At 37.3% G+C, this 25,886-nt stretch overlaps 1 protein-coding gene across 1 annotated transcript in view; it reads right to left on the minus strand.

Annotated features, from left to right (window-relative positions):
• VPS37A (VPS37A subunit of ESCRT-I) overlaps positions 1–25,886 on the minus strand; it is a 38,540-nt gene that overhangs the window by 10,523 nt on the left and 2,131 nt on the right. Inside the window, exons 2-6 of the mRNA XM_068532102.1 lie at positions 15,252–15,326; positions 13,226–13,340; positions 12,585–12,685; positions 1,995–2,220; positions 477–547 (exon numbers count right to left, since the gene is read on the minus strand). Coding sequence (XP_068388203.1) covers positions 477–547; positions 1,995–2,220; positions 12,585–12,685; positions 13,226–13,340; positions 15,252–15,326 — 588 coding nt within the window. The remainder of the gene's footprint in view (positions 1–476; positions 548–1,994; positions 2,221–12,584; positions 12,686–13,225; positions 13,341–15,251; positions 15,327–25,886) is intronic.

A 25,886-nucleotide genomic window follows, 5' to 3' on the forward strand; every position in this document is an offset into this window, starting at 1 on the left:
TTCACCTTTTTGTATTTTTGACGTTTTCATAGTAATGTTTTTAAAGGGAAGGAAGAAAGGAAAGGAGGAGGAGAATACTCTACAACACGGCAACAATAACAGTCCCTACTTCACGGGTTGCTGCAAGCATTACTCCGCGTATGACTGCTTTAACGTGTACGTGCTGCGGGTAAACTTCATTATTAGCAGAGAAGAACACATCACCACTTCCTACAAGTGACTGTAAAACACTGGATCAAATAAAGCTAAACTTTTTTTAACTGTAGGATTTCTCACAGACCAGTAACTCAATAAATATAACCTACAAGACAGACGACTGATTCATAGAACTTTCCCACTAAGACATCCACAATACAGGAAGAGTGATGATTTAAAAATGTTTTTTAACTTAATATGGATATGAAAATGATGATGTGGTTTCTATTTACAAATTAAATAGACAACAAACACCAATGTTACTCTCCTAGTTTTTTTACCTTAGTTCTGAGAGTTCTGGAAATACATCAGGGATATCAGGCATCTTGTAACCAAAACCATTTTGGCTTATCTAAAGAGAGTTTGAAATGGTGTTAAATTTCAGCCATCTTTTTGACTGCTCCTATTTGGTTATAAAAGTAATTTTTAATGTACTGCGTCCCATAACTGTTTCATTATCACACTTAATCTTTGCACTTCACATTTTCCTTACCCTCCCCTTCTTTCTTCATTGTTTTTTTCAGTGTATCTTTATACATATAGGGTTACTTTTTTTTTTTTTTTTGATGGGGATCACGTGAGTACCTGTGTTTAGCTCTTGGACAAGTATATGGTTGTAAAATAAATCTCCTAAGTGTATCTGTGACAAATGTGGAGAATTATCTGTGGGTTTCATTGATGTATATGAATGTTTGTCTCAAGTGTAAGGCATTAAGTATAGAGAAATTAGTAAATTGGCAAAAATCTGAATAGTTACCTAAGTTCCATGAGAGAGTAGGGTAGGTAAGGAATAGACTATACATTGTTTGAATACAGATGACATTTTAAAATCAAGGACCCATGAAAAGTTCTCTTGTAATTTTATTTATACTACTAATTATAATTTGTCCATAATATTCATTAATACAATGATGAAAGGTTTTGGAAAAACGAAGTCCACTTGGGTCTATATTCTAAATTATTACAAACACTGAAATTAGTAAAGTTGATTATGATAATTTTTTAATATTTGAGTATTACTATGGGTGATATTCACTAAGGGTTAAAAATGAAGGTTTTTAAATCCCTTTAATATGTTTAATGCACAGTCTCTCCCTCGGTAACATCCCACATGGCAGCAGATACCAGCTTAATTTAAGAACACACAATTTTTTACACCAATGAGACACTGGATTAAAAGTCCTCAGTATGCTAGAGCAGACCCTCCATAATCTGATACATGCTTCTCCTATACAATCCTTCTCCTATCTTTGCCTGTCCTATATGACAACCAGAGGGCTCTATAACAGGCAGCTTCACAAAGATGCCATCTGGTTTATGCTCCCAAATATTTGTCAATGCTGTTGCCTCTTCACAGAATTGCCTTATGTGACCCCTTATCATCCTGGCAAATTCATTACCATCTATCAAAATTTGGCCTCAAGTGTGAATTCATTCATTCATCTGCCTCATTTTGAATGAGCACCTACTATATGCATCAGGCATGCTTTGAGGCACCAAGGATAAAGTGGTTTAAGAAAAAGAATTGCATCTTCTATAAAGGTATCTTTCTAGCTCTACGATGGTCCCTGGGAGCACTGACTATTCCCGTAACTGTGTCTTTGCCGTAGCTCTAGCCTACCTCTTCTACTTACAATCATTTAATTATTTGCTGGTTACCTCTTTGACATTGTTACTTAAGTTGAAAATGTGATTTAATCTTTTTATCTTTTGTGCCATGGTGGCTGGCACACTGGAGGGATATAATGTTTGTTGACTGAATATTTCAAGGGTACAAACTACAGATATCTGATACCAACCGGTGCTGCAGTGTCTGTTGTGGGAACAGGCAATGGCAGATTTGAAAGGACACCAAACGAAGGAGCAGCAGGTTTGGCTGCTGTATGACTTGTCGCCGAAGAAGAAACAGTGTCAGCAACAGATAAAGAACCGACAGTCCTGGAAGCTTCTTGTGGGGGATATGGAGGAAGAAATGGAAAACCCGGAGAAGCACAAGGAGGCGTCCCACCCGCTTTACTGTACAGGCTAAAGAGAAAGAGAGAAAAACATGAGGTTAGATTTTAGGTAAGTTTGTAAAAGTATTCCTAAATTGTTCTAAAAAACAGTAGTTATGCACTACAGATGGCAGGTGCCATTAGTTATTATAATTATATAAGTGAATCAGATATCATATAAATTGATAAAATATGAACACCCCTCAAGAGAAAATTTTCGTTTCTTTCCATGAAAAAGAAAAATGTTTTAGAAAATATACAATTCAACTGGTCACACTGGAAGTGAACAGAATGCTCAAAACTCAAATATGGCCTTTCTGCTGGCATCAATGAGTATCTTCATAGAAGAAATGGAGAACATTTAAGTCCAGGAAATTTATTCAAGTGTAGCTTGAATAAATTCATAGCTTTCATTATATCTGGCAAAATCTGACTGCAAGTCAAGACTGCTTTTCCAGAAAATTTCAAAGAAAAATTAAATGTATAGATGAGCTGCTAAAAATGTTAAAACATAAAAAAGATGCGTATAAAAACTATGTATCTATTAGAAAAGTGGCACAGCAGTATGTGCTCAAGATATAATCAGAAAATAATTTATTTTTGCAAGGTAATAAATATTGGGTTCTGGATCAAGATGGTGACATAGGAAGATCCTGAATTCACCTTCTCCCACAGAAATACTGAATCAACAGCTACACAGGGAACAATTTCCTCTGAAAAAAACCCTAAAAACTAGCTGAGCGGCTCCTACACGTTGGGCAAACAAGAAGAAAATGACATCTAAGCGGGTAGGAGAGGCTGAGACACAATCTCACCATAAACCCCACCCTCAGCAGGACAACCCACAAGCTGGAGAAAACTCAAAACCCAGAGCTTTTCCTGAGAGACAAGCCCCCAAAACATCTAGCTCTGAAGACCAAAAGAGCTCATGTCCCCGAGACTCACAAGGCTACAGCGAACTAAGAAACAATTCTTACAGGGCTCGTACTCTTGGACTCCCCTGCCTCAGGGCCAAATGCAGAAGAGGACCTGACTTAACGTGAAAGAGGCTCATTTGCCAATCTTAAAGCATCAGCTCGAGGCAGCGGCAGGCATCTAACTTAACACACATCTAGGGGTCCGCTGGGACGCTTTCTGGGGATGGTGGCTGGTGGGTGACATCTTGTTTCCCATCTGCTGCGCTCCAGAGACCCAGTATCACCCAGAGGGAGCTCCTATATGCATCTGGTGCTCTGGTTTCTGCAGCTGCTGCCCAGGGAATATCCCTTGATTGCTTGACTCTGGATGCCAGGCAGGCTAAGATTCCTGGGTCCCGTAGGATTGTAACAGTCAGAGAGCCAGTTGTTGGTAGATTATGACCCCCAGGACACTGCATAGACAGCAGACAGAAGCAACCCCCCGTCTTCCTGTGAAAGAGGCCTACGTGCTCGTCCAGGGGCTTGGCCATCTAGGCACCCATGGAGGTGCTCTCAGGGAATGGAGGCCAGTGGACGCCCTCGCCGCACTCGCGCCCTGCCTCACTCCAGCTCACCACTATCTTAGAGAACGGAGCTTATGCCCTTGTTTTCGCAGTGGCAACCAGAGGACACCACAACGCTGTCTGAATCTGACAGCCAGCGGGGCTCACACTCACAGAAATGGAGAAGAAGTTCTTAATCAGCCACCCCCCCAGGGGAACAGCATGGGACAACAGGAGCTCAGTCTTTCTGTTGAAAGAGGCCTATTAGCTTATTATCATAGCTATAGCCTGAGGGGCAGGCTTCTAATTAAACACAACTCCAAGGACCGAATGTAATCCTTCCATAGACTCCAGAGGGCGGGCTCTACTATCTTTGTGCTCTCCCTCTGCATGTTCCAGAACGCCAGCATGTCTTGGAGGGGAGATCTTACATGTGTCTGGGGTCCCGGTTTTGTATTTGGTGCTCTGGTTTTTGCGGCTGCCAACCAGGAATGCCCCTTACTTACCTGGCTCTGGCGGCCAGGGGGGCTGACATTCCTGGGTCCCACGAAACTGTAACAGTTGTAGACAGTTCTTGGCAGGCTACCACACCAGGGCACTGCAGATAGCAGACTTAAACACACCCACAGTCTTAATGTGAAACAGGCCTATTTGCTTATCCTGAAGCTTCAGTCTGAGGGGTGGGCTTCAGGCTTGGAACCCATGTATGTGAAGGCCTACGGAGGCGCCTTCAGGGAACAGAGGCCAATGGACACCATGTTTTCATTCTCATCACCTGGCTCAGGTGGCCAGCAGGACTTAATAAGCTTGTGGTCCCACAGAACTGTATATATTTGCATACATTAAAAGCTGCTGCCTGAGGGTCTTGCTTCCAATCAGCCTAAATCTAGGTATGGCTATCCTCCCCTGTGGGGCAATGACAGGTCTTGGCACACCCTTAATTCCTGGGAGCTATTAAAAAAATAATAGGTTGCTTGGACAATCACAAAGGCTTGAGAGACAGTCAAGAGCCAGGGTAGGGTTGAATGATAAGGTTCATCTCCTAGTCCCGTCCTCAAAACTGGGAGAGGAGACTGTTTTATCTTACACAGAGTCAAGCAAAAGGAAGAAACAAAGAAATACATTCCAAATAAAATACAGCATAAAACCTCAGGAAAAAAACCTTAATGAAATGAAGATACATAATTTACCTGATAAAGAGTTCAAAGTAAAGGTCATAAAGATGCTCCCTGAACACAGAAAGAACCTCAACAAAGAGAAAGAAAATACAAGAAAGAATCAAGGCTGGAGAATACAACAACTGAACTGAAAAATATTCTAGAGGGATTCAACAGCAGACGGGATGAGGCAGAGTGAGAAATGGAATATTTCCTGCCATATCAGTAAACAAAGGATGTCACAGTCATCGGCCAGAAGAAATGATCGGTGAACTCAAGACAGAGCAGTGGAACTCACATAATCAGAGCAGAGAAAAAAAAGGAAAAAAAGTGAAGATAGCTTAAGGGACTTACGGTTTGTATTATAGGGGTACCAGAAGGAGAAGAGACAGAGAAAGGGGCAGAAAACTTATCTGAAGACATAATGGCTGAAAACTTCTCTAACCTAGGGAAGGAAACGGGCATCCAGATCCAGGAAAGCCAGGAAGTCCCAAACAAGATGAACCGAGACACATTTTAATTAAAATGTCAAAAGTTAAAGACAAGGCAAGGATCTTAAAAGCAGCAACAGAAAAACAACTTGTTAGGTACAAGGGAACCCCCATAAAACTACCAGCAGATTTTTCAGCTGAAACTTTGCAGGCCAGAAGGCAGAGGAATGACATATTTAGAGTACTAAAAGAAAAACACTTTCAAGAATACTCTACATAGCAAAGTTCTCATTCAGAATTGAAGCAGAGGCAGAGTTTTCCAGACAAGCAAAAGCTAAAGTAGTTATCACCACTAAACCGACCTTACAAGAAATGTTGAAGGGACTTCTTTATGCTGATGTTACATGCAAATAGAAACCAAAAGAAAGCTGGGGTAGCTATACTTATATCAGACAAAACAGACTTTAAAACAAAGACTGTAATAAGAGACAGAGAAGGGCGTTACATAATGGTAAAGGGGTCAATCCAACAAGAGGATATAACAATTATAAATATTTATGCACCCAAGTTACGAGCACCTAAATATATAAAGCAAATATAAACAGACCTAAAATGATAAATAGAGAGCAATAAAATGAGAATAGGGGACTTGGGACTTCCCTGGTGGTGCAGTGATTAAGAATCTGCCTGTCAGTACAGGGGTTCGATCCCTGATCCGGGAAGATCTCACGTGCCGCGGAGCAACTAAGCCTGTGCGCCACAACTACTGAGCCTGCGTTCTAGAGCCCACTTACTACAACTACTGAGCCCACATGCCACAACTACCGAAGCCTGCGTGCCTAGAGCCCGTGCTCCGCAAGAGAAGCCACCGCAATGAGAAGCCCACACACTGCAACGAAGACCCAACGCAGCCGGAAATACATACATATATTTATTAAAAAAAAAAAAAAATAGGGGACTTTAATACCTCACTTACAAAACTAAACAAATGGGACTACATCAAACTAAAAAGCTTCTGCACAGCAAAGGAAACCATCAACAAAATGAAGAGGCAACCTACGGAATGGGAGAAAATATTTGCAAACCATTTATCTGACAAGGGATTAATATCCAAAATATATAAAGAACTCATACAACTCAACAGCAAAAAAACAAATAATCTGATTTAAAAATGGGAATCTGAATAGACATTTTTCCAAAGAAGACATACAGATGGCCAACAGGTACAAGAAAAGATGCTAGTTCTTTGATAATTAGATTACTAACTGTCAAAATTGTTGGAATGACTATTATCAAAAAGATAAGAAATAACAAGCATTGGTGAGGCTACGGAGAAAAGTGAATGCTGTACACCTGCTGGTGGAAATGTAAACTGGTGCTGCCACGATGGAAAACAGGATGGAGGCTCCTCAAAACAGAACTACCACATGATCCAGCAATTCCACTTCTGGGTATTTATGCGAAGAAAATGAAGACACTAACTCGAAAAGATGTCTGCTCCCCTATGTTCACTGCAGCATTATTTACAATAGACAAGAGATGGAAACAACCTAGTGTCCATCAGTAGATGATGAGATAAAGAAAAGGTGGTGTATATATACACTGAAATATTATTCAGCCATAAAAACAAAGAAAATCTTGCCATTCCAAACAATATGGATGGACCCTGAGGGTATTATGCTATGTGAAATATGTCAGACAGAGAAAGGCAAATACCATACGCTCTCACTTATGTGTAGAATTTAAAAACGAAAAACAAAAACAAAAAGCACTGAGCTCATAAATACAGCAAAGAGATTGGTGTTTGCCAGAGGCAGGTGATGGGCAGCAGTGGGCAAAATGTGTGAACATGGTCAAAAGGTACAGACTTTCAGTTATAAAATGAGTAAGTCCTGGGGAGGTGATGCACAGTATCATTATGGTTAATAACACTACACTGCATATCCGAAAGCTGCTGAGAGTAAATCTTAAACATTCTCATCACAGGAAAAAATTCTGTAACTATGCATGGCGATGGGTGTTAACTAGACTTATTGTGGTGATCATTTCGTAATATAAATTACTATTGAATCATTCTGTGGTACACGTTACATGTCAATTACACCTAAAAAAGATAATATTTTACATTTAATATTTTTTTTCTCTTAGAGCAGTTCAAAGAGAACCACGCTCTAAAATAAGTAGTGTAATTTAGGCCTAAATGCAGATGAGAATTATCTAAATACCACTACTTAAATTAATATAGTTAAGTTTAAATGGGTCAGTCACTCTTGTATAAAAGATAAAAAGACTTTTTTAAAACATAGGATACTAAATACTTTACTTTGTATTTGTGGTATAATAAGAAACATATTTTGTCTTTGACCAGGTTCTAGGCAAAGTGCTCCTAAAATCCTGGTAAGTTCTTAAATGATAGGACCCTTTTTTGTTATTTGTAACATCTGAGTTTATGCTAATGAGGTGACTTAGGCTGAGTCCCTGTATAGTCTGAGGGCGGGGTTGGTCACCAAAAAGACCAAGTGACAGAAAGTTGGAACTTTCAGCCCCACCCATCGATCTCAGGGAAGAGGGGGGCTGCTGAATAATCTCTATAAAAACCCTTGAACAATAAGATTTGACAAGCTTCGTGTTGATGAATGCATCCACATGGCAGGAGGGTGGTGCACCGCAGTTCATGGGGACAAAAGCTCCTGTGCTTGGGGCTCTCCTAGACCTTGCCCTGCCCTATGTACCTCTTCATCTGGCTATTCATCTGTATCTTTTATAATATCCTTTATAATCAACTAGTAAACATAAGTAAATTTATTTTGGAGTTCCATGAGCCACTTAACAAACTACTCAAACCTGAGGTGGAGGTCATGGGAACCTGGGATTTATAGCACAGGTAACAATCTATACATTTTCAATTGGTATGTGAAATGGAGCAGCCTGTGAGACTGAGCCCTTAATCTGTGGGATCTGACACCATCTCCCGGTGGATAGCATCAGAATTAAGTTAAATTCGTAGGAAACAGTCAGTGTCTGGTGAGAACTGGAGAATTACTTGGTGGTGTTGGAAAAAAAAAACGGGTATCAGAGTACTGAAATGTTCCAAAATATATCAAGCTTAAACAATTTTTTTAAACGGGAGTGCTATTGTTTCATGACATAATTTAATGTCATATTTAATGACATAAGTTAACATAAATTGGAATTGTGTTGGAAGAAAACATTTGTCACAGATTTTGAAATTATAATACTAAAGCTAATATAGAAAAATACATAAGAATATAGAGAAAAGTACCTGAAAAAGGAGGGTAAAGAGAGATTAACCCTGCCATATAGCAAAACACATTAGAAAACCTTAATAATTAAAAAAAAAAAACACAAAACTTTTTTAAAGCATAACACTGGCAATGGATAGGTAGATCAATGGAACTGAATACAAAATCCAGAAAAATCACAAAGCTATATGGCAATTAAGATATAATAAAAAGAATCTCAAATTAGTAAAAAAAAAAAAAAAAAGATAGATAGGTCAATAAATAGCATTGGGACATCTGGAAAAAATTAAATTGGAGCCAAGCCCTCATACCTATAGTAAAATAAAAACCAAATGTATCAAATTTAAAATGTTTTTTGGATTTTTTTTTTAAATCTTAAAAGAACTGGAAGAAATCACTGGGAAATTAAAAACTTGGGGTGGTAAAGGACTTTCTGTGATCCCAAATTCAAAAGTCATAAGAGAAAATAATGATAAATCCCATGATCTAAAAAACAAAACACAACAAAACAACAAAGAAAACCCCTCTACATGACAAAGCCCATTATAAATAAAGACAAATAACAAATTGGGGGAAAACATCTGAAACATGTCATAGGAAAATGGATAATTTCTCTAATATGTAAAGAATTTCTCCAAATTAATAAAAGACTAACAACCCAATAGCAAAATGGAGAATAGGATAGAATACACAGGTTCAAGGAAAGGAAAAAAAAATCTCTAAATCATAGGAAAAAATTGTCAACTTCACTGTAAGATAAATACAAATAAAGTTATACTAACACATTTTCCGCTTATAAATTAGCAAAGATCCATTTTGATAATTTACTATGTCAGCAAAGGGAATAAGCACTGCGTATAGGAGTAGAAACAACTTACTCTGTAGGGCAATCCTGCAGTACTAGTCAAAATTACAAATATGTATACCACTTTGAGAATGTATCTAACAAATAAACTTACACTTGGGTAAAATATTATTTTTAATGTTATTCACTGCATCACTGAGGGCAAAGAAGGATGGGCCTTTTAGGAAAGATTGGAAACAACAAAAATGTCCATTAATAGGAGTTTTGTTAAGTTATGCTATATCCATAAAACAAGTACTTTGTGGTCATAAAGAAGAATGAGGAAGTGCTTTAGTAACCAACATGGAAAGCTCTCTGAACCATACCATTTAGTGAGGGAAAAAAAAAAAAAAAAGGGCAAGGGAATAGTTTGCTACCATTTGTGTGAAAAAAGAGGGAATAAAATACTATGTGTACATATTTCCTTGTATATGCATAAAATATCTCAGGAATTCTATACATATGCACCCAAATGAAAAACTTTGGATACCAATAAGAAGAAAAAGTAAACCGCAAGGGAAAAAGTGGAAGGAGACTTTTCGCCCCATACCCTTTTATCGTTTTAAAATTTTAGAGCCAAGTGAATATATGATTGAAAAAATTAAGTTTAAAAAAGTTCTCTAAAAAGCTTGTTTATTTCAAAGTATGGCTCACCTTTATCTTAAAGGTTTACTTTTATGTAAAGGTATATTATTAACAGGTATGTAAATATAACATAAGTTATTTAGAAAGAATATGTTCAATGTGAGGGAATATTTGTACTATCCTTGAAATAAAGTCTTAAGAATTCTGAACCAATCTGCTTTATTTTAATCTCAGTAGCAGGTACAACCTATAAAATAATCTAAGAAGTGTATCAAACTTGCTTTTTAACAATGTGTACTGTATCACAGTTGTTGGCTTATATCTTCAAATAAGGTGAATGAGATATATTTAACTCTTTCCTGACAGAAGATAGGAAATCCAGTTCTTAGATAAAGAATATCAGCGAGGCTTATGACTCCAGGACAAAGACACAGGAGGGCAAAGATGATGGCTGGGACTGATATACCCAATGAATGGGATAATCTAGCCTAAGCAGATTTCCAGGCAGTGTTAAAGATGCCACCTGACTTCTGAACAACAAAAAGTTCTTGGAAATTAAGTAGAAGAACTGGGTAATTAAGCCAAGAGATATTACAGGAAGAGGAAGTAAAGACTGTAAGAAGTTGTATCATCATGCAATTTCAGAATATCTGAGATAAAAAGTTACAAAGGATCAGGGACTTCCCTGTGGCACAGTGGTTAAGAATCTGCCTGCCAATGCAGACAGGGGACACGGGTTCAAGCCCTGGTCCGGGAAGATCCCACATGCCGTGGAGCAACTAAGCCCGTGCTCCACAACTACTGAGCCTGCACTCTAGAGCCCGTGAGCCACAACTACTGAGCCCATGAGCCTAGAACCCGTGCTCCGCAACAAGAGAAGCCACTGCAATGAGAAACCCGCACACTGCAACGAAGAGTAACCCCCACTTGCTGCAACTAGAGAAAGCCCACGTGCAGCAATGAAGACCCAACACAGCCAAAAATAAATAAATAAATAAAATAAGTTAAAAAAAACAAAAAAAGGTTACAAAGGATCAGAAATCAAAATGGCACTGGACATCTTGGCAACAGAAGCCTATATATAGACAACAGAGGAATGCCTTCAAAATTCTCAGTGGAAAACCACTTCAACATAGAATTTGAACTCTACCAACTTTTAAGTGTGAGGGTATATTAAAGACATTTGCAAGTTAAAAAAAAAAAAAAAAAGAAGAAAAGAAGTCTCAAAATTATTCTTCCAAGCATCTTGTGGCATACTGTATTTTCCAAAAATGGCCACAGCACTATTTCCGGTCCCATATACTCTTCTAGAACCCTGCCACTCCACCATAAAGAGGAAGAGCCTATTTTCTTCCCCTTGAATCTGATCAGGACTTCTTGATTGCCTCAACAAACTGAATGAAGCAGAAGCAGAATGAAGCAGAACAAACTGCATGACTTCAGTAGCTATGTCAGAGAAGGCGAATATGACTTTCTCATAACTCGTTTGGGATGTTCACCCCAGGAGCCCAGCCGTTATGATGTGAGGAAGCCCAGGCTGCATCTAGGTATTCTAGTTGACCTCCCCAGGTAAGGCCTCTGATGAGAGCCCACTGATGATGAGTAGAGCAGACAAGAGCTCTCCCTGATGAACCCTTCCTGAACTGAAGATCGGTGAGCAAAATCAATGTGTTCATTGTTCTAAGCCACGCCAGCTGATGCAAAAGGTGGAGCACAAACAAGCTCTCTCTATTAGTCCCTAACCAAACGGCAGATTCACAAGGAAAATAAATGTTGTCACTATTTTAACCACAAGTTTTAGGATAATTTGTCATTCATCCTTAGCAACTGGAACATGCCGTTACTTAGGAAGCTATAGGGAGGCAGTAATGCAAGAAACTAGGAAATAGCCTGAGAAAGAAAAAAACATAGGATGCAGGAAAAGGAGAATCCAACACAGGAGAGTGGGAAAGGGAAATCCCAGGATGACAGCTTTATAGCAGTTGTAGAGTAACTAATTCAGAATGGAGGGGGAAAATGAAGCAATGTCTGCAAAGAGAAAATACCGGAACCTAGAGATTACCTGACAGGTTTGATGATGTGAAAAAATGATTTGAAAGGTATTTTTCAGAGCTGCTAAAAGATGTGGAAAATTAAAAAGATCAAAGAAAATAAAACCAATGGAAAAATCGAAGTAATTAACTCCAGAGAAAAGCAGAAAGTTATACCATCAGGGAAATATAATCATTATAAAGTACTAGGCTCAGCAGCAAGGAATATTTAGAGAGTCAATGTAATGAAAGTACCAAACATGAGTTTAAGTAAAAATCAAAAATTTCTCAGAGGATGAGGGAAAAGGAAGGTTTGTGAAAGATAAGTAAAATCCTCATCAATCCATAATAGGAAGTCAATAGATAGTATCTAAACTGAAAGAATCAAGAGATAGCAGTATGTATATATTATTCAGAAAGATGAAGGTAAATATTTGAGAAGCAGCTTAAAATAGAAAAACACAGTTGCCTCTGAAAAGTATGAATGTATCTGTGTGTGAAGGTGGGGATGTGGAAAGCAGAGGACTGCCTTTTAACATTATTTGAATTTTTAAACTATATTTTGATTACTTAGATCAAAAGTAAATAAATGTATATACAAACTCTTTTGATATAAATATACTTACTATGGGAAAGCTGTTGAAGCAGGAGCTAAAGCTGGAGGATTCTTCCAAAACTCATCCAACAGACTCTGAATAATTTTCCCAAGATCTGAGTGCATTGTAAACTAAAAGTAACAGTAATACACGGTGATCAAATTCATTGTCAGAAAAAGATTATAAAGTCTCATTAGGATAATTTAACTGTAAAACTCAATCTTAAATCCATTTTTGCAAGTCAAAAATTAAATGAAAAGCAAAGGATATTATGTCAATTGAACATATCCGCAATCCACAACTTACAATATTTTCTTATACAATCAATACCATAAATGAGGTTAAAAGTTTAGTTAGTCAATAATGGAGCTGAAATATTTCCACATTTCACTATTGACAATAATTTGAAGGTTCAAAGGTAAATACTGAGTACATTTAAGTTACAGTCCTTCACATTAATCAATCATATATATACATATATATATATATATATCCTAAGAAATTTAAGGCATATTTGAATTTTATCCCTTCCTAACCACTATAAAAGATCTACTATGAACCAAAGTTCTTAACATCAACAGGTCCTCACCACTGAAAAACAAATAACCTTCAAATCAGGATTATCTATTAAATAGTGAACATTTTTGAAATAAATTATACCATATACATACATTGTTTACTAATGGAGAGGTAACATACACTCCTTGTTTATCCACTAAGTGATGTCGTATTGGTGGATAAACACTGATCACTGGTTTTTCCTGAGGAAATTGTGGAGGAAGCAATCTGGTAAAGGTAGGACAGGTTAAAAAACAAAAACAAAGACAAAAAATGTGATATTATACAGTCATAATCCTAAAACAAAATTACTTAAAAGCAAATAAAATTTTCATACTTTCATTTAGATTATTCAGTAATCAGTGCTCTACTATGGTTGTTGAGTTGATCGAAAGTATACAAAAAGATACACTTTGGCAACAAGACTATAAAGTAATTCAGTATAGTAAAACATTCTTAATGTGGAATAAGGATACCGTGAATTATAGACTATTCTTCACACCATGCCAATTAATTGCTTTCAAACACAATATACCAAGCTATCCAAAATCTCAGCTAAAATTAGACCAGGCATTTTTATCAGGTGAACCCTAGTTTAACCCAGTCTGGCTATTTAGTGGACCACAGGTTCTGGCCATATACTTTTCTTATGGCTTTCCTACTTTTGAAATACTGCCAAGAATTATTTCATTATATACTGAATTTTTTAAAGAGTTAAGTGGATAAAATGGGAAGCGCTAGGATTGGAACAGTGTAGCTGTCATCATGCCTTGCTTCTATAGAGCTCTCTTCTAAATGTCTCAATTAACACATCTCTCCCAACTTTGAGGTCAATCACATGGTTTCAAGTAAATAACAGTAAATTCTCAATACAAAAAATAAAGAGTAAAAATCTTAACCTTTTTTGAACTACTACACATTTAAAATTAGGGAGTAAAGTCTTTAAAAATGAGAGTTTACTGGACATGGAACCATTTTCCAAATCTCTAAAACTCAGACCAGTATGTCCCTTTAAACTGCCACTCTGTTCCCCTTCTGGCTCAGAAAACTATTTGTTGGCAACACTGTCAAGAAGAAAACTGGGTCCTTGTCGGCTTCTCCTACTCAGCTCTACCTAAGGCATGTGATGAGCGATAAAACTACTTCATTTATATAGTTGAAGATGTTAAACTAGTTTGGTAAAAAAAGGCGATGTATGGCCTTTGGACCCCAACCAATCTGGATTTCTCTCCCCACTACACTATTCACTACCTATTTGTCTGTAATTTGTTCCAATTTGCAGGGCTGCTGTGATGATTCAGAAACTCCCATATATCAAGATAACACAGCATAATGGTTGTCACTGTTATATAGTCATGCTTTAATCCACTCATTCAACTAGGATTTAACAAGGCCTCCTATGTGCAGGCACCATGCTGGGCAATGAGGATAGGACGATGAACAAGTGTGGTTCCTATCTTCAAGTTAAGCGCCTTTTTGCCTCACCCAAACACTCACTCCAGTCGCTAGCCACCTGAGGCAATCTGAGGTAATAACTTAATTCTTTCATGCTGAAGACTAATAACTGCACTTAAGGCTAAATGAGTACTTCAGCAATCACTTTGTCCAAACTTTCCTCTTTATAACTTAATAACCTCATGATTACCTTTTCAACTTTTAATTTTTTTTTCTTTAAAAATAATCAGCAGATCAAATTCAGTCTTGAACTTTCTGGTTGAAAGTAGTATATGTTGCCGAAAACTAGAATATTTTCACTTATTTCTGATGTAAAAGTGCCTATATCTCTAATGGTTTTCCACACATGATCCCTTCGAGCGTTTGTCATTATCATTCTTACTCTTTCAGCCTACCTCCAGCTTAGACTTTAGTGCAAAACAACAAAAACGATTACGTCTTTTTATTACATTTCCTCTTTTACAGTTTCTTAAAGCAATATCTATTACAAGGATGTCTTTAAAAATTTTTTATTTCACAAAATTTTAAGTTTAATAAACTATAGTTACTAGAAAGGGAAATAAATACTAGAAAGGGAATAAATTCACTTTTAAACAGTTTACTTCTAATAATAGCTGAGAAACAAAATAATAAAAAGATTTTAAAGTCCTATTGAACGAAAAAATAGGATACAATTCTACTCACATATTAATGTTAATTGTCAGGTTGTTTACGGTGAATGGCAACCTGTATTCCACATCTTTCTGTATTTCAGCTATACTGTAGGAGAAAATTTGAGAAAAAAAATTTATCTAAAGTTATAAAAACCATTAATGTTAAAGACAAATGTTAAGTATTTTTAGAGGCTACTAAAACTACTTTATTTTAATAATAGAATTTAGATAGCCAATATAACTTGTATCTTGAGGGGAAAATGATCATGTTTATCGAATAAGCAGGAAATTCTATTCTGAGATATGGGCGGGGTGGTTGCTGAGAGGGGGAGTTAGATGGTGAGGTAAAGAGACAAAGAAAAACTCTTTGTATTAGTGCTAGATCGATTTACTATCACTTTATCTAATTCATCCTTAGTAGAAGCAATTGTGAGCCCTCTAGTTAAAACAGGTCAGCAAGATATCTGGCTTCTGATTATAATTCTGCTATTGCCCAGCTGTATAGACAGCTGGGGAAGCCTGGGCCTTAAGAGCTTAAACTTAGAAGTCTGGATGAGATGAGATGTCTCCTACAGTCTTATGATAGAGACCGCTGGCTGCTTTTCAAAACCAAATATTCCCCTTCTTCCTAAATAAGAGAAGCCTGATTTTATTCTGAGTAGCAATGTTCTAACTTTTCTTGCAGCAAGTTGTTGCTATAGACTTAAGTTCCAGTCAATAAAACACAGAAAAGTTGTGAGGTGGCATTTCCAGGAAAGCATCTTAAAAGAGAACAAAAAAACTGGTATGAGTCCATTTGCCCTTCCAGCCTGGCCCTGACAGCTGAACTTCTAACAGCCATATTGGACCAGGAGTGACCCTGAGAGTGGGAGCCACACACTAGGGAGAGCTCAGCAGGAAGAAGTAGCTTGGGTCCTTGATGGCTATGGAATTGTCAAACTGAATTTCTTGTATGCAGAGAAAAAGAAACTTTTATCACATTTAAGTTACTATTTTGGGAGTCTTTGTTACTAGCAGCTGAATATAAATGCCATCTCGTTTAAGTCCCATATACTTTAACATTCTACATTTAGAATTTTATTTTTAATTGCAGGTATGCAATTATTACAGTTATAATCTACCAACCAAACCTTCTGGGGCATCACTTGGAATGCTAACCAACATTCATAATCTTTCCAAAGGGAAAAATGTTAAGTAGTGTTAATGAGTTAACGCTGAAAGGAAGCCTAATATCCAAACGGACGTGAAACTTTTTCAAGCATAAATACCTTTGAAAGATCTAGCAATTATGTAATTTACTTTTTGTTCTTTTGGTTGCTTCAATTAGTAGCTTTAGAAAACCTCTTATTTTCCTCATTTTCTTTTTTGGACTATGACTTTTTTTTGCCTTCTGATAAAAATCTAGCCTCTCAAAAATATGTAAATTTTAGGTAACTTGAAAGGTTGAAAAGTGTTGGGATGGAGTTATGGAGAAATCATAGATGTCTCCTCTGACATCCCATGGAATGAGGTTATGACTGAAGAGAAGAAATGGCTGAGAAAAGACTCAAGAAGATATTCAATATTAGGACTAACACAATTTTTATGAAAGTTTCTCTTTGGGGATCAAGTTTGGACTAGGATACCAACAGCCTTCTCAGTTGTATAAACATTATGTAATCAATAAAATGGCTTAAGTTTTTTATTCCTCCTTGTTATCTTAGGACCCTAAGGTGTCCAATGCTTTAAGGGAATACTGATCACAAAAGTATCCACCAGTTCAAAGCCAAGTGGAGCATCTTAGTGATTAAGAGCACGACCTCTTAAATTAAGCTTCTGGGATCAAATCCTCTACCATTCACTTGTGTGATCATGGACGACTTACTTAATCTGTCTAAGCCTTATCTCTCACATGGTAAATGCGGATGTTAAAAATACCCATCTACCTAAAAGAGTTGTTAGATTATGTGAGATAATGCATGTAAAGCCCTCCCCACATAATACCATAATAATTGTTCAATATGTTAGCTATTATTAAATAAGCATTTAGAACACACATCTAAATTGGAGCCTGTCTAAATTTGTAATACTAAAGTTTTAACTCATTTTTTCAGACACTGTATATAGAAAATTTTTATAGAAAACAAAGTGAATTTGATTAAATTGATTTTTACTTAAATCATTGGCTAGAAGTGTTCAATTCACTGTTCCCATAATTATGTTCTTGACATTTATTAAAATTTTTGACAAGTTTCCTCCACAAATGAGGTATCAAAAATAACTAAAGGTAAAACAAAACAAAAAAAAACTAAAGGTAATATTTGTAATATTAATGAGAGCTAAACCATCATTAACAAATTCCAAAACAACAGGTTAATCATGGCAATTGATGGGGTTCAGGACATGCTACCCCTAAATGTGGCACCTTGGCATCTTGAATATTTTAAGCTGAAGGAGTATGAGAAAATAGCAGAAACAGGAAGGTTACTCTGACCTCCTCCCCCCTCACCCTTCTTCCCTGAAACAGGTCATAAAACCTCATTAAGAGGTGCCCTCCCCATGCCAAGAGGAAAAGAGCATCCTTATCTCAGAAGACATAGGGACACCAAGAAGAATCCTAACAAACCGGCCTTGCTATGTCATCATTGTACCCTGCAACCACATGCCCCCTGCCCCGTTTAGTTTACTACAATTACAGGCATACTTCACTTTATTGTGCTTCATAGATATTGCCTGTTTCTTTTATTTTTCCTTTTTTTTTTTTTTTTTTACAAATTGAAGGATGGTGGCAATCCTGCATAGAGCCAAGTCTATTGGTGCCATTCTTCCAATAGCATTTGCTCGCTTCATGTTTCTGTGTCACATACTGGTAATTCTTGCAATATTTTAAACCCTCCACCAGCAGAAAGACTGCGACTCGCTGAAGGCTCAGATGACAGCATTTTTTAGCAATAAAGTATTTTTAATTAAAATATATACATTGTTTTTTAGACATAATGCTATTGCACACTTAACAGACTACAGTATAGTGTAAAGATAACTTTTATATGCACTGGGAAACCAAAAAATTCATGTGACATGCTTTACTGCGATATTTGCTTTATTGAGGTGGTCTGTCACTGAACCCGCAATATCTCCAAGACGTGCCTCATACCCCTTAACCCATCGTATTCCTCCACGACTGTCCACTCTTCATCAAACCCAGCATAAAACACTCAGGTCTGTTTCTTTGGGTCTTCATTTCCTTTTGAAGGCCCCCCTGATATGTAAAACTCACATTAATTAAATTTCTATGCTTTTCTCCTGTTAATCTGTCTTTGTCAGTTTAATTTTCAGACCCAGCCAAGGACCCTAAGAGCATCAAGGAAAGCTTTTTCCTCCTCTACACTAGCTGTGTTAGACAAAACGGCAGATATTTGTTCTACTTAATTAAAACAAGAATCATTCCCTGAATCTTTATCACAAATTTATTTTGAATTTTTTGCTATTTTCAAATAACTCTAAAAAAGTTATTCCAAAAATAATTCATTCTCATTTGAAAAAACATTATTTTTCCAAATCAGCAAATGTTATTTTACAATATTTTTAAATGGCTGCATAATGTTCTAGTATATTGTTAAACTACTCTGTACTATTAGGTATTGAAACTGAGCAGAACCCTGTGGGGCTCCTGGGCATGGAAGCCTTTCTGTGTCCACCGTTTCTTGTTTGTAGGGAATAGACTCCAGCCTCCATTACCTTCCCTGAATTCTAAAGGGCAGATTTGAACAGTTGCTAATCAGGGAAGGGAGGGGATGCAGAGACAAGGGAGGAGACCACCTGAGGCCAAATTAAAGGAGTGCAGGCCCTGAACACACCCTGATCCTTATTAGCAACTCAGCCCTTGAACCATTGCTATAAAACTCTTCACCAAATCCTCTCAGGTTGGGACACAGTCTCTCAGGGCATGAGCCTGCTGTGCCCCCATTTGCCTGGCAAAGCAATAGAGCTATTCTTTTCTACTTCTTCCAAAACTCTGCCTCCGAGATTTGATTTGGCACTGGTGCACAGAGGCTGAGTTTTTGGCATCAATATTTAGATTGTTTCCAAGTTTTACTACTATAAACCATACTTTGATAAACATTCTTACAGCCATATAGCCATATCTTTATGCTGGCAGGTAAGTACTCTTTGGATGTAAACACACATACACACACACTTTGAAGTAATACTGTAATCACACCAGAGAAAATTTAAATAGCCTTTCATTAATAATTTTATTTTCTAGGTTCTCTGAGAGCAGTGAATTACTATGGCTTTACTTCAGTGGCTCTGAATCAGTTTGGGACTAAAGAAAGCTGAAACAACAGAAAACTGTCAGAATGTGTGATTAACTGGCATCCACATTTCTTTAATAGTCCCTAAAACTGTAAACAAACAGATCTTGAAATGCAAGAGAGGCACTAGTTATGGTTAAAAGATTCCTTTTATACAACAATCATTTATCTCCTTACTTTGGATCTTGTGTAAACTTGTATTTTGTACCTAAGACTAGGTTCAACTGAACAGCTACCATATATCCAGCATCTTCCAAGGAAATGGAAATAGTGTGGTCTTTGCTCTGATGGGGCACACAGCACATCAAGTGACTGAAAAAGAGCAATTCAAGATACTGATTTCATGCATCTCCGGCAGGGTTGGGTAGCTCAAGGGAGGGTTTTTAGGTGATCCTTTCCAATAAAGGGTTTAGATGCTTCAAGACAGTAGATGAAGGTTAGACAATTTCTCTTTCCCATCCCATTTTCTCCAGGAAATATCAAAACTGACTTTTAAAAAGCAAATCTGTAACAGTGCTGGAAAGCAAATAGTACCATAAACTGACAAGAAACTTTGAGGAATCTTAGAAAGATAAAAAAAAGATGGGATTAGATTTAAGGAAAAGATCAGTGTTAAAAAAAAAAGAAAAGAAAAGAAATACAGGAACTAATGACGACCCAAAACATAAGACCAGAGCAAAGTAGGAGCAGTCTGAAGGTCCTCCAAGCCCTTGAACAGATTCAACGCAAACCAGAGGGTGGAGGGTGGGGCAGAAGCGCCTCTCAGGGCGGAGTGCGGGGACACGTGGACCAGCAGGAAGCTAGAGCACTCTCCTGGTGCCCTGCTTGTTCCAACCAGCGGGCAGCAGTAACATCTGCCCCCTGAATAACACGGGATGTAGCCTCTAAGGTAGCAGTGCCTTAGGAAACTACTGACTCCCAGGAAGCCTCCATTTCCAAAAGACAGCTATCAGCTCGGCCCATAACAAAGCGAGTCATTCTTTTTCACCTATCACCTGAGGCAGGCTATGAGAAACAGAATTAAATATCTACAAACAAGTCAACCAGGAATCTCAAATACAGAAAAGGTTTGAACAAAACAAAACCATGCAAGGCATGCACCAAACTCAACAAGCCCCAAACACAAAACTTCAAGGAAACAGAGTTAAATGAGCCAACAGAAGACTCTCAATTTGTATAATATCCTCAGAGGAACAAAAGAAATAGCCCTTGTGTTACGGAGTCCAAGCTCGAACTCCGCGCTGCACAACAAGCCAGTAAGTTGAGAGACGAGTTGTTGGCGTAAGGAATAGCGACTTCATTTGGAAGGCCAGCAGATCAAGAAGGTGGTGCCCCCAAAGAACCATCCTGCCTGAGTTAGAATTCGGGCTTCTTTTATACTAAAAGGGGAGGGAGTAAGGCCAAACATTTCCTGTTTCAGGTCAGCCTCCGGAGGGGATGTGTTAATTTCTTCTTCCCTGCAGCCATTCACAGATGGGCCTGTCAAGATGTTTCCCGTGAGCTAAACAAAGGTATTTTAGCTTAATGCTCTTAACCTGGGAGGCAGGGCTCCCAGAGATGTGCCATTACTTATAATTGCAGCTAATAGGCAACATCCATTTAGTGATTAACTTGTAATGGAATACAAAGGTTCTTCCTTATTAACACTTGCATTCACTCACACACTCATTCACACACACACACACTGGTTGATATGAAAATGAATAATTAACTGGAAATTTAAAATAAATAGCTAAATAGCTCAAATAGATGGTTCAGTGCTCTGCTTGGAAGACGCTTCATACTGTATCCTTCTCTTGGAGAATACTGACGCACTTTAGCATATTAAAGGCTTTTAGAAATTCTAGAGTACTCGATTTTGTTTTCTATGTCTGTTTGACATGGACCACTTATTTTACAGTATTTGTTGAACAGTGTTCTGTAGAAGACATTGGATCATGACAGAGACGTGCAAAGAGCTATAGGAACACAGAGGAAAGAACCTAACGTAAACAGGGATGGGGGTGGTGGGGTATTCGGGGTAAAAAACAGTATCTGAGCTACATTGAAAAGTCAAGTAAGAGTTAACCTCAGGAAAGAGAATCGGGGAAATGAAGTGTACATTCTAGACAGAGGAAACACAATTAGGAAAGCTTCAGTAGGAAATAATAACTCTAAGAGTCTCCGTATCCTTTGCCCTACAGAAACTTTACATTGTGTCTGCAGACACGTTTCCATCAGTCACGTCACCACCTTGTGTGACAACCAGGCTTTAAGCTAAGGAGGCTGGCAAGAGTTAGGAAGCTACTAAAAGGAATAACATGGTCAAATTCAAATTTTAAAAAGATGACTCTGGCACCCATGTGGAAGAAAAAAGTAAGGGAACAAGACTGCAGGCAGAGAGAATAGTTACAGCCCAGGGGCAGCAGGGATGACTAAGTGAGAACAGGATGACCAGGCTTTTGGCGCAGGTGAGCAGGCAGTGGAGACAGCTTGGAAGGAGCTCAGAGGGAGGAGGGGAGGAGGGGAGGAGGGGAGGAGGAGATGTGGTTGGATTCACCTGGCAATGGAGAAATGATGACCTGGGTGGTAACGTTTTTTAAAAAGCAGGTATGGACTGATATGACTAGAGGGAAAATTACCTAGAGACACAGCCCTTGAGTGTTACGATCTATTTAGGAAAAATTTTAAATGGTAACATGCTTTATTGTGTCATATACTCTGCAATTATAACTTTTAATCACTGGTTAGAGACTATATGATTTAATGTATCAAATTAAAATTCACTTAATTATGGGACCGTTTGATATACATAGCTTTTAAGTTCACTATAAGAGTTCAAACTTATAGAGTCAAAATATTGACATTTTGTAGGTTTCTGTAGCTTCAACAGGCTAAGGCACAGCAGATTCTGATAGAATTTTTTATTGCAACAAGTCAAGGTGATTTTCTTCCACAAGAAAACTTTACTCTCAAATACCTTTAAGAGTCAGAAAGGTACATGAATGAAGGCAGTTGCTTGTAGTACAAAAGGGTGTGATTGCGAACTGGTAAAACGGAGAAGGGCGGCCCAGTAAATAGGACAGCTACTCTTAAGCTGAAAGCAAGCACTGTTATGTGGGAACTGTTGCCAGATCTTTCTATTTTAAAAGAAAAGTTGGAGAGGGCAAAGGCTATATGGGAAATCTCTGTACCTGCTGCTCAACTTTGCTGTGAACCTAAAACTGCTCTAAATAATAAAAACTATTTTTTAAAAGTTGGGAATTTGGATATTTTAATGAAAAATCTCAAATTATGTTGACAACAGATCCATTAAAAAAAAAGTACAACACTAGACAGGTTAAAACATATACACATATCCTCTCATTACAAACTTTCTGTGTTATCAAGTTTGCATGTGAGTCCTTATGAGCTGACAGTAAAAACTACAGAAAGAAAGGTTTGGAATCTAGGCTTACTAAGAAACCCATGAGTTTACAGGAGACAGCCTTATACCTGGGAGCAGGGGGTTAAACTTGACAGCTATAGGGTAGAAAATTATACAATAGCAGACTCTCCAAAGATGTTATAAGGTTTTTTAAAAAAATTTGGGTAATCAGAAAGAATATCCAAGGACTGGCAACAAAAGAAGATTTCAAAACAATTTTTAAAAACTATGAGGTTGGCACTATTATATTTAAGACACAAAAATAAAGTAATTGGCATTTACAGAGTACTTACTGTGTGTCAGATAACATTCTAGTTTCTTTACATGGATTGTCTGAAATCTTTCAAAATGAAATCTTACATTTCATTTGTGAAGAAAAGAACTCTCTGGAATGGACTTGCTTTCTGAATGGAAAGTCAGAAGTAGTCCTGCCAGAGGCAAATGAGCTGTAGGCTTGTGAGCAATTCATAAACAATAAGCTGGCTAGATCCATGTAGGCTAAGAGGCAAAGGTTCCAGGCACACTGATTCTATGCAGTGGAAAGAAGGAATACAATCTGTTGCCTGTTTACTGTGTGTCAGATACTCTAATAAATGTTTATATATATTACTTAAATACCAACAATCCTGCAGAATAAAAATCACAATTCCTGATTCTACAGATGGGAATTGGAACTCAGTTCACCTAAGTCATGTTGCTTTTCCCAATGTCAATAATTTTTGCTTGTTTGCATTTATGTTCCTCAAATTCATTTTGTCTACTATCTCATACCAGAGTGAAAAAGAAAGCAATTCTGATAAAAATAACTCCCAAATTAGATTTTCTGATTAAATATAAAATAAAAATAGCACCAGAATTACCACATAACTGATTATTAAAATGGAGAAGTCCTTTACTTGAGAGAGTTGATCTCCCTAAGTAAAAGGTAACAAAGAAAGAGTACTATTAGTATAACTTTGAATTTATATAGTTAATTACAGATAACAATTACCATTTACAACACAGCTCCAGGTTGTTCCTTCAGAGCTAAGGAAATAAAATAATAAAGAAGCTAATTAACTGTAGATACTGTGAGAGTTAAAAGCAGGATAGTGAGGATGGTAACTGTTGAGCTACCATCAGATTTTAGTATTTTCTGATTGCAGGTTCAATGCAGGGAGATACTTAACAGCTTCACTTCTGAAGAATCTTTAAATACTGGGATTAGTGAGTATCACTTGGGGTAGTTTCAGCTGCAAGTATCAATAACTGAAAAACCAGGCCGAAAGTGTCTTAAACAGTGAGGGGTTATTTGTATGTATAATACAAATGTATATGTATCGTATGATCTTATACAGCAAGAAGTCCGGAGGAAGTTTCCAGATCTGGTTAATTCAGCATCACAATATTATCACAGACTTTCCATCTTCCTACTCTACCACATTCAGTAGTCAGTCTGCTTCCTTCATGATCCAAGCAGTTCTAGATGTCCCATGTAACACAACAATATCCAAAACACAAAGAAGCACTTCCTCTTAGACACTTCTATTACTAAGAAAATGTTTTGAGCAGCTCCCCAGCAGACTTCTTCTTCAACCCCAATGACTAAGATTAGGTCAAGTGTCTTGCTTCCACAATAACTAGCAGTGGGAATGAGACCATCATCATTGGCGTAAACAATCATTATTTACCTAAGCAGGTTGAAAGAGCACAGCCTCCATTAAATAATTGGTCTCGCAGACCAGGAACCCATATAAAAACAATGTTCTTCCAAGAAATCAGAAGAAATGGATTTAGATGGGAAATCAACAGTGTCTCTTAGAGTGAGCTTCTTTAGGAAGTAAAAGAAACAACAGAATTAGTTCTACTCCTGCCCATAAAGTCAGGAATTTTAGTGGTAAATTGAATACTGTGATGACTGAAGGTGGAATAAAATTCTTGAGCCTAGTAATCTACATAACTTTGTTTCCATTTTCGTAGCAGACAAACGTGTTATTATATATTGGGTAAACACTTTTTTGGTCATCATTATGACAGTGTCCCACTTGCCCTGCCTTACCAGTAAGACTTAGATGAGGAATAAAAACACATAAAATTCAGCTAACCTTTAGGAGAGGCCTGAGGAAGATGAGGAGGTAGGAATTTCTTAAGGTAAAAAAGCAGCTTACATTAATTAGAGAAAGGGAATTAAAGAGACCCTTTCCTGAAGTGGGATTTTTTTTAAATTATAAGGAGTTGGAAGGTAGATGAGAGAATGGGGTGGGGAAAGGTTATTGAGGAGACGAAAAGAAGTCAGACGCTTTCACGGCCAAGAAAGAGCTACTGACCCTATATTTGGAGAAGGGATAGAGTATTAAACATGAGGCAGGCGGGCAGCATGCAACAAGATATTAATACTCATAACTGAGGAAGTTTTGTATTATTCATTAAAATACCGTTCGAAACATTCTTTGAACTTTTACAAAGTGCACCTTCAGAATAACCAATCGCAGTGTCTTTTTGTACAAAAATCTTTAAGCATAAGTTGTAGTACTGAATTTGGTTACTCAAGCAACATATTGTCAGATACTGCACACATACATCATTTTTACCAGCTAGTTTTAAAATGTATGTCATGAGTTAAAAGGGCAGACTTAACAAGAATAGGTAGATGACATTTTTTCTGGGATCGTACCATTCTTTGAAAAATGGAAGTACATGACCTCCTTAACTGTCACCAGAATTATCCAAGTATAGTTTATAAATGTGAACTATTTCAATAAAAACTTCAAATATTTTTATAAAAGAACTTAAAAGAATCAAGTACTTAAAGTTTGCTGTTCATAAAACACTACAAATATGTAGATAATATCACATGTCTGATTATGTCCATAATTTCTGGCTCAAAAAATAACAAATAAAATACATCCCTTCAAAAAAAAAAAAAAAATACATCCCTTCTGCATTTGACTCAGAGTATTTACCGATCCTCTTAAGCCAATTCCAG

Source organism: Eschrichtius robustus, chromosome 21 (genome assembly GCF_028021215.1).
Source record: "Eschrichtius robustus isolate mEscRob2 chromosome 21, mEscRob2.pri, whole genome shotgun sequence".
In the NCBI taxonomy this organism is placed as follows: Eukaryota; Metazoa; Chordata; class Mammalia; order Artiodactyla; family Eschrichtiidae; genus Eschrichtius; species Eschrichtius robustus.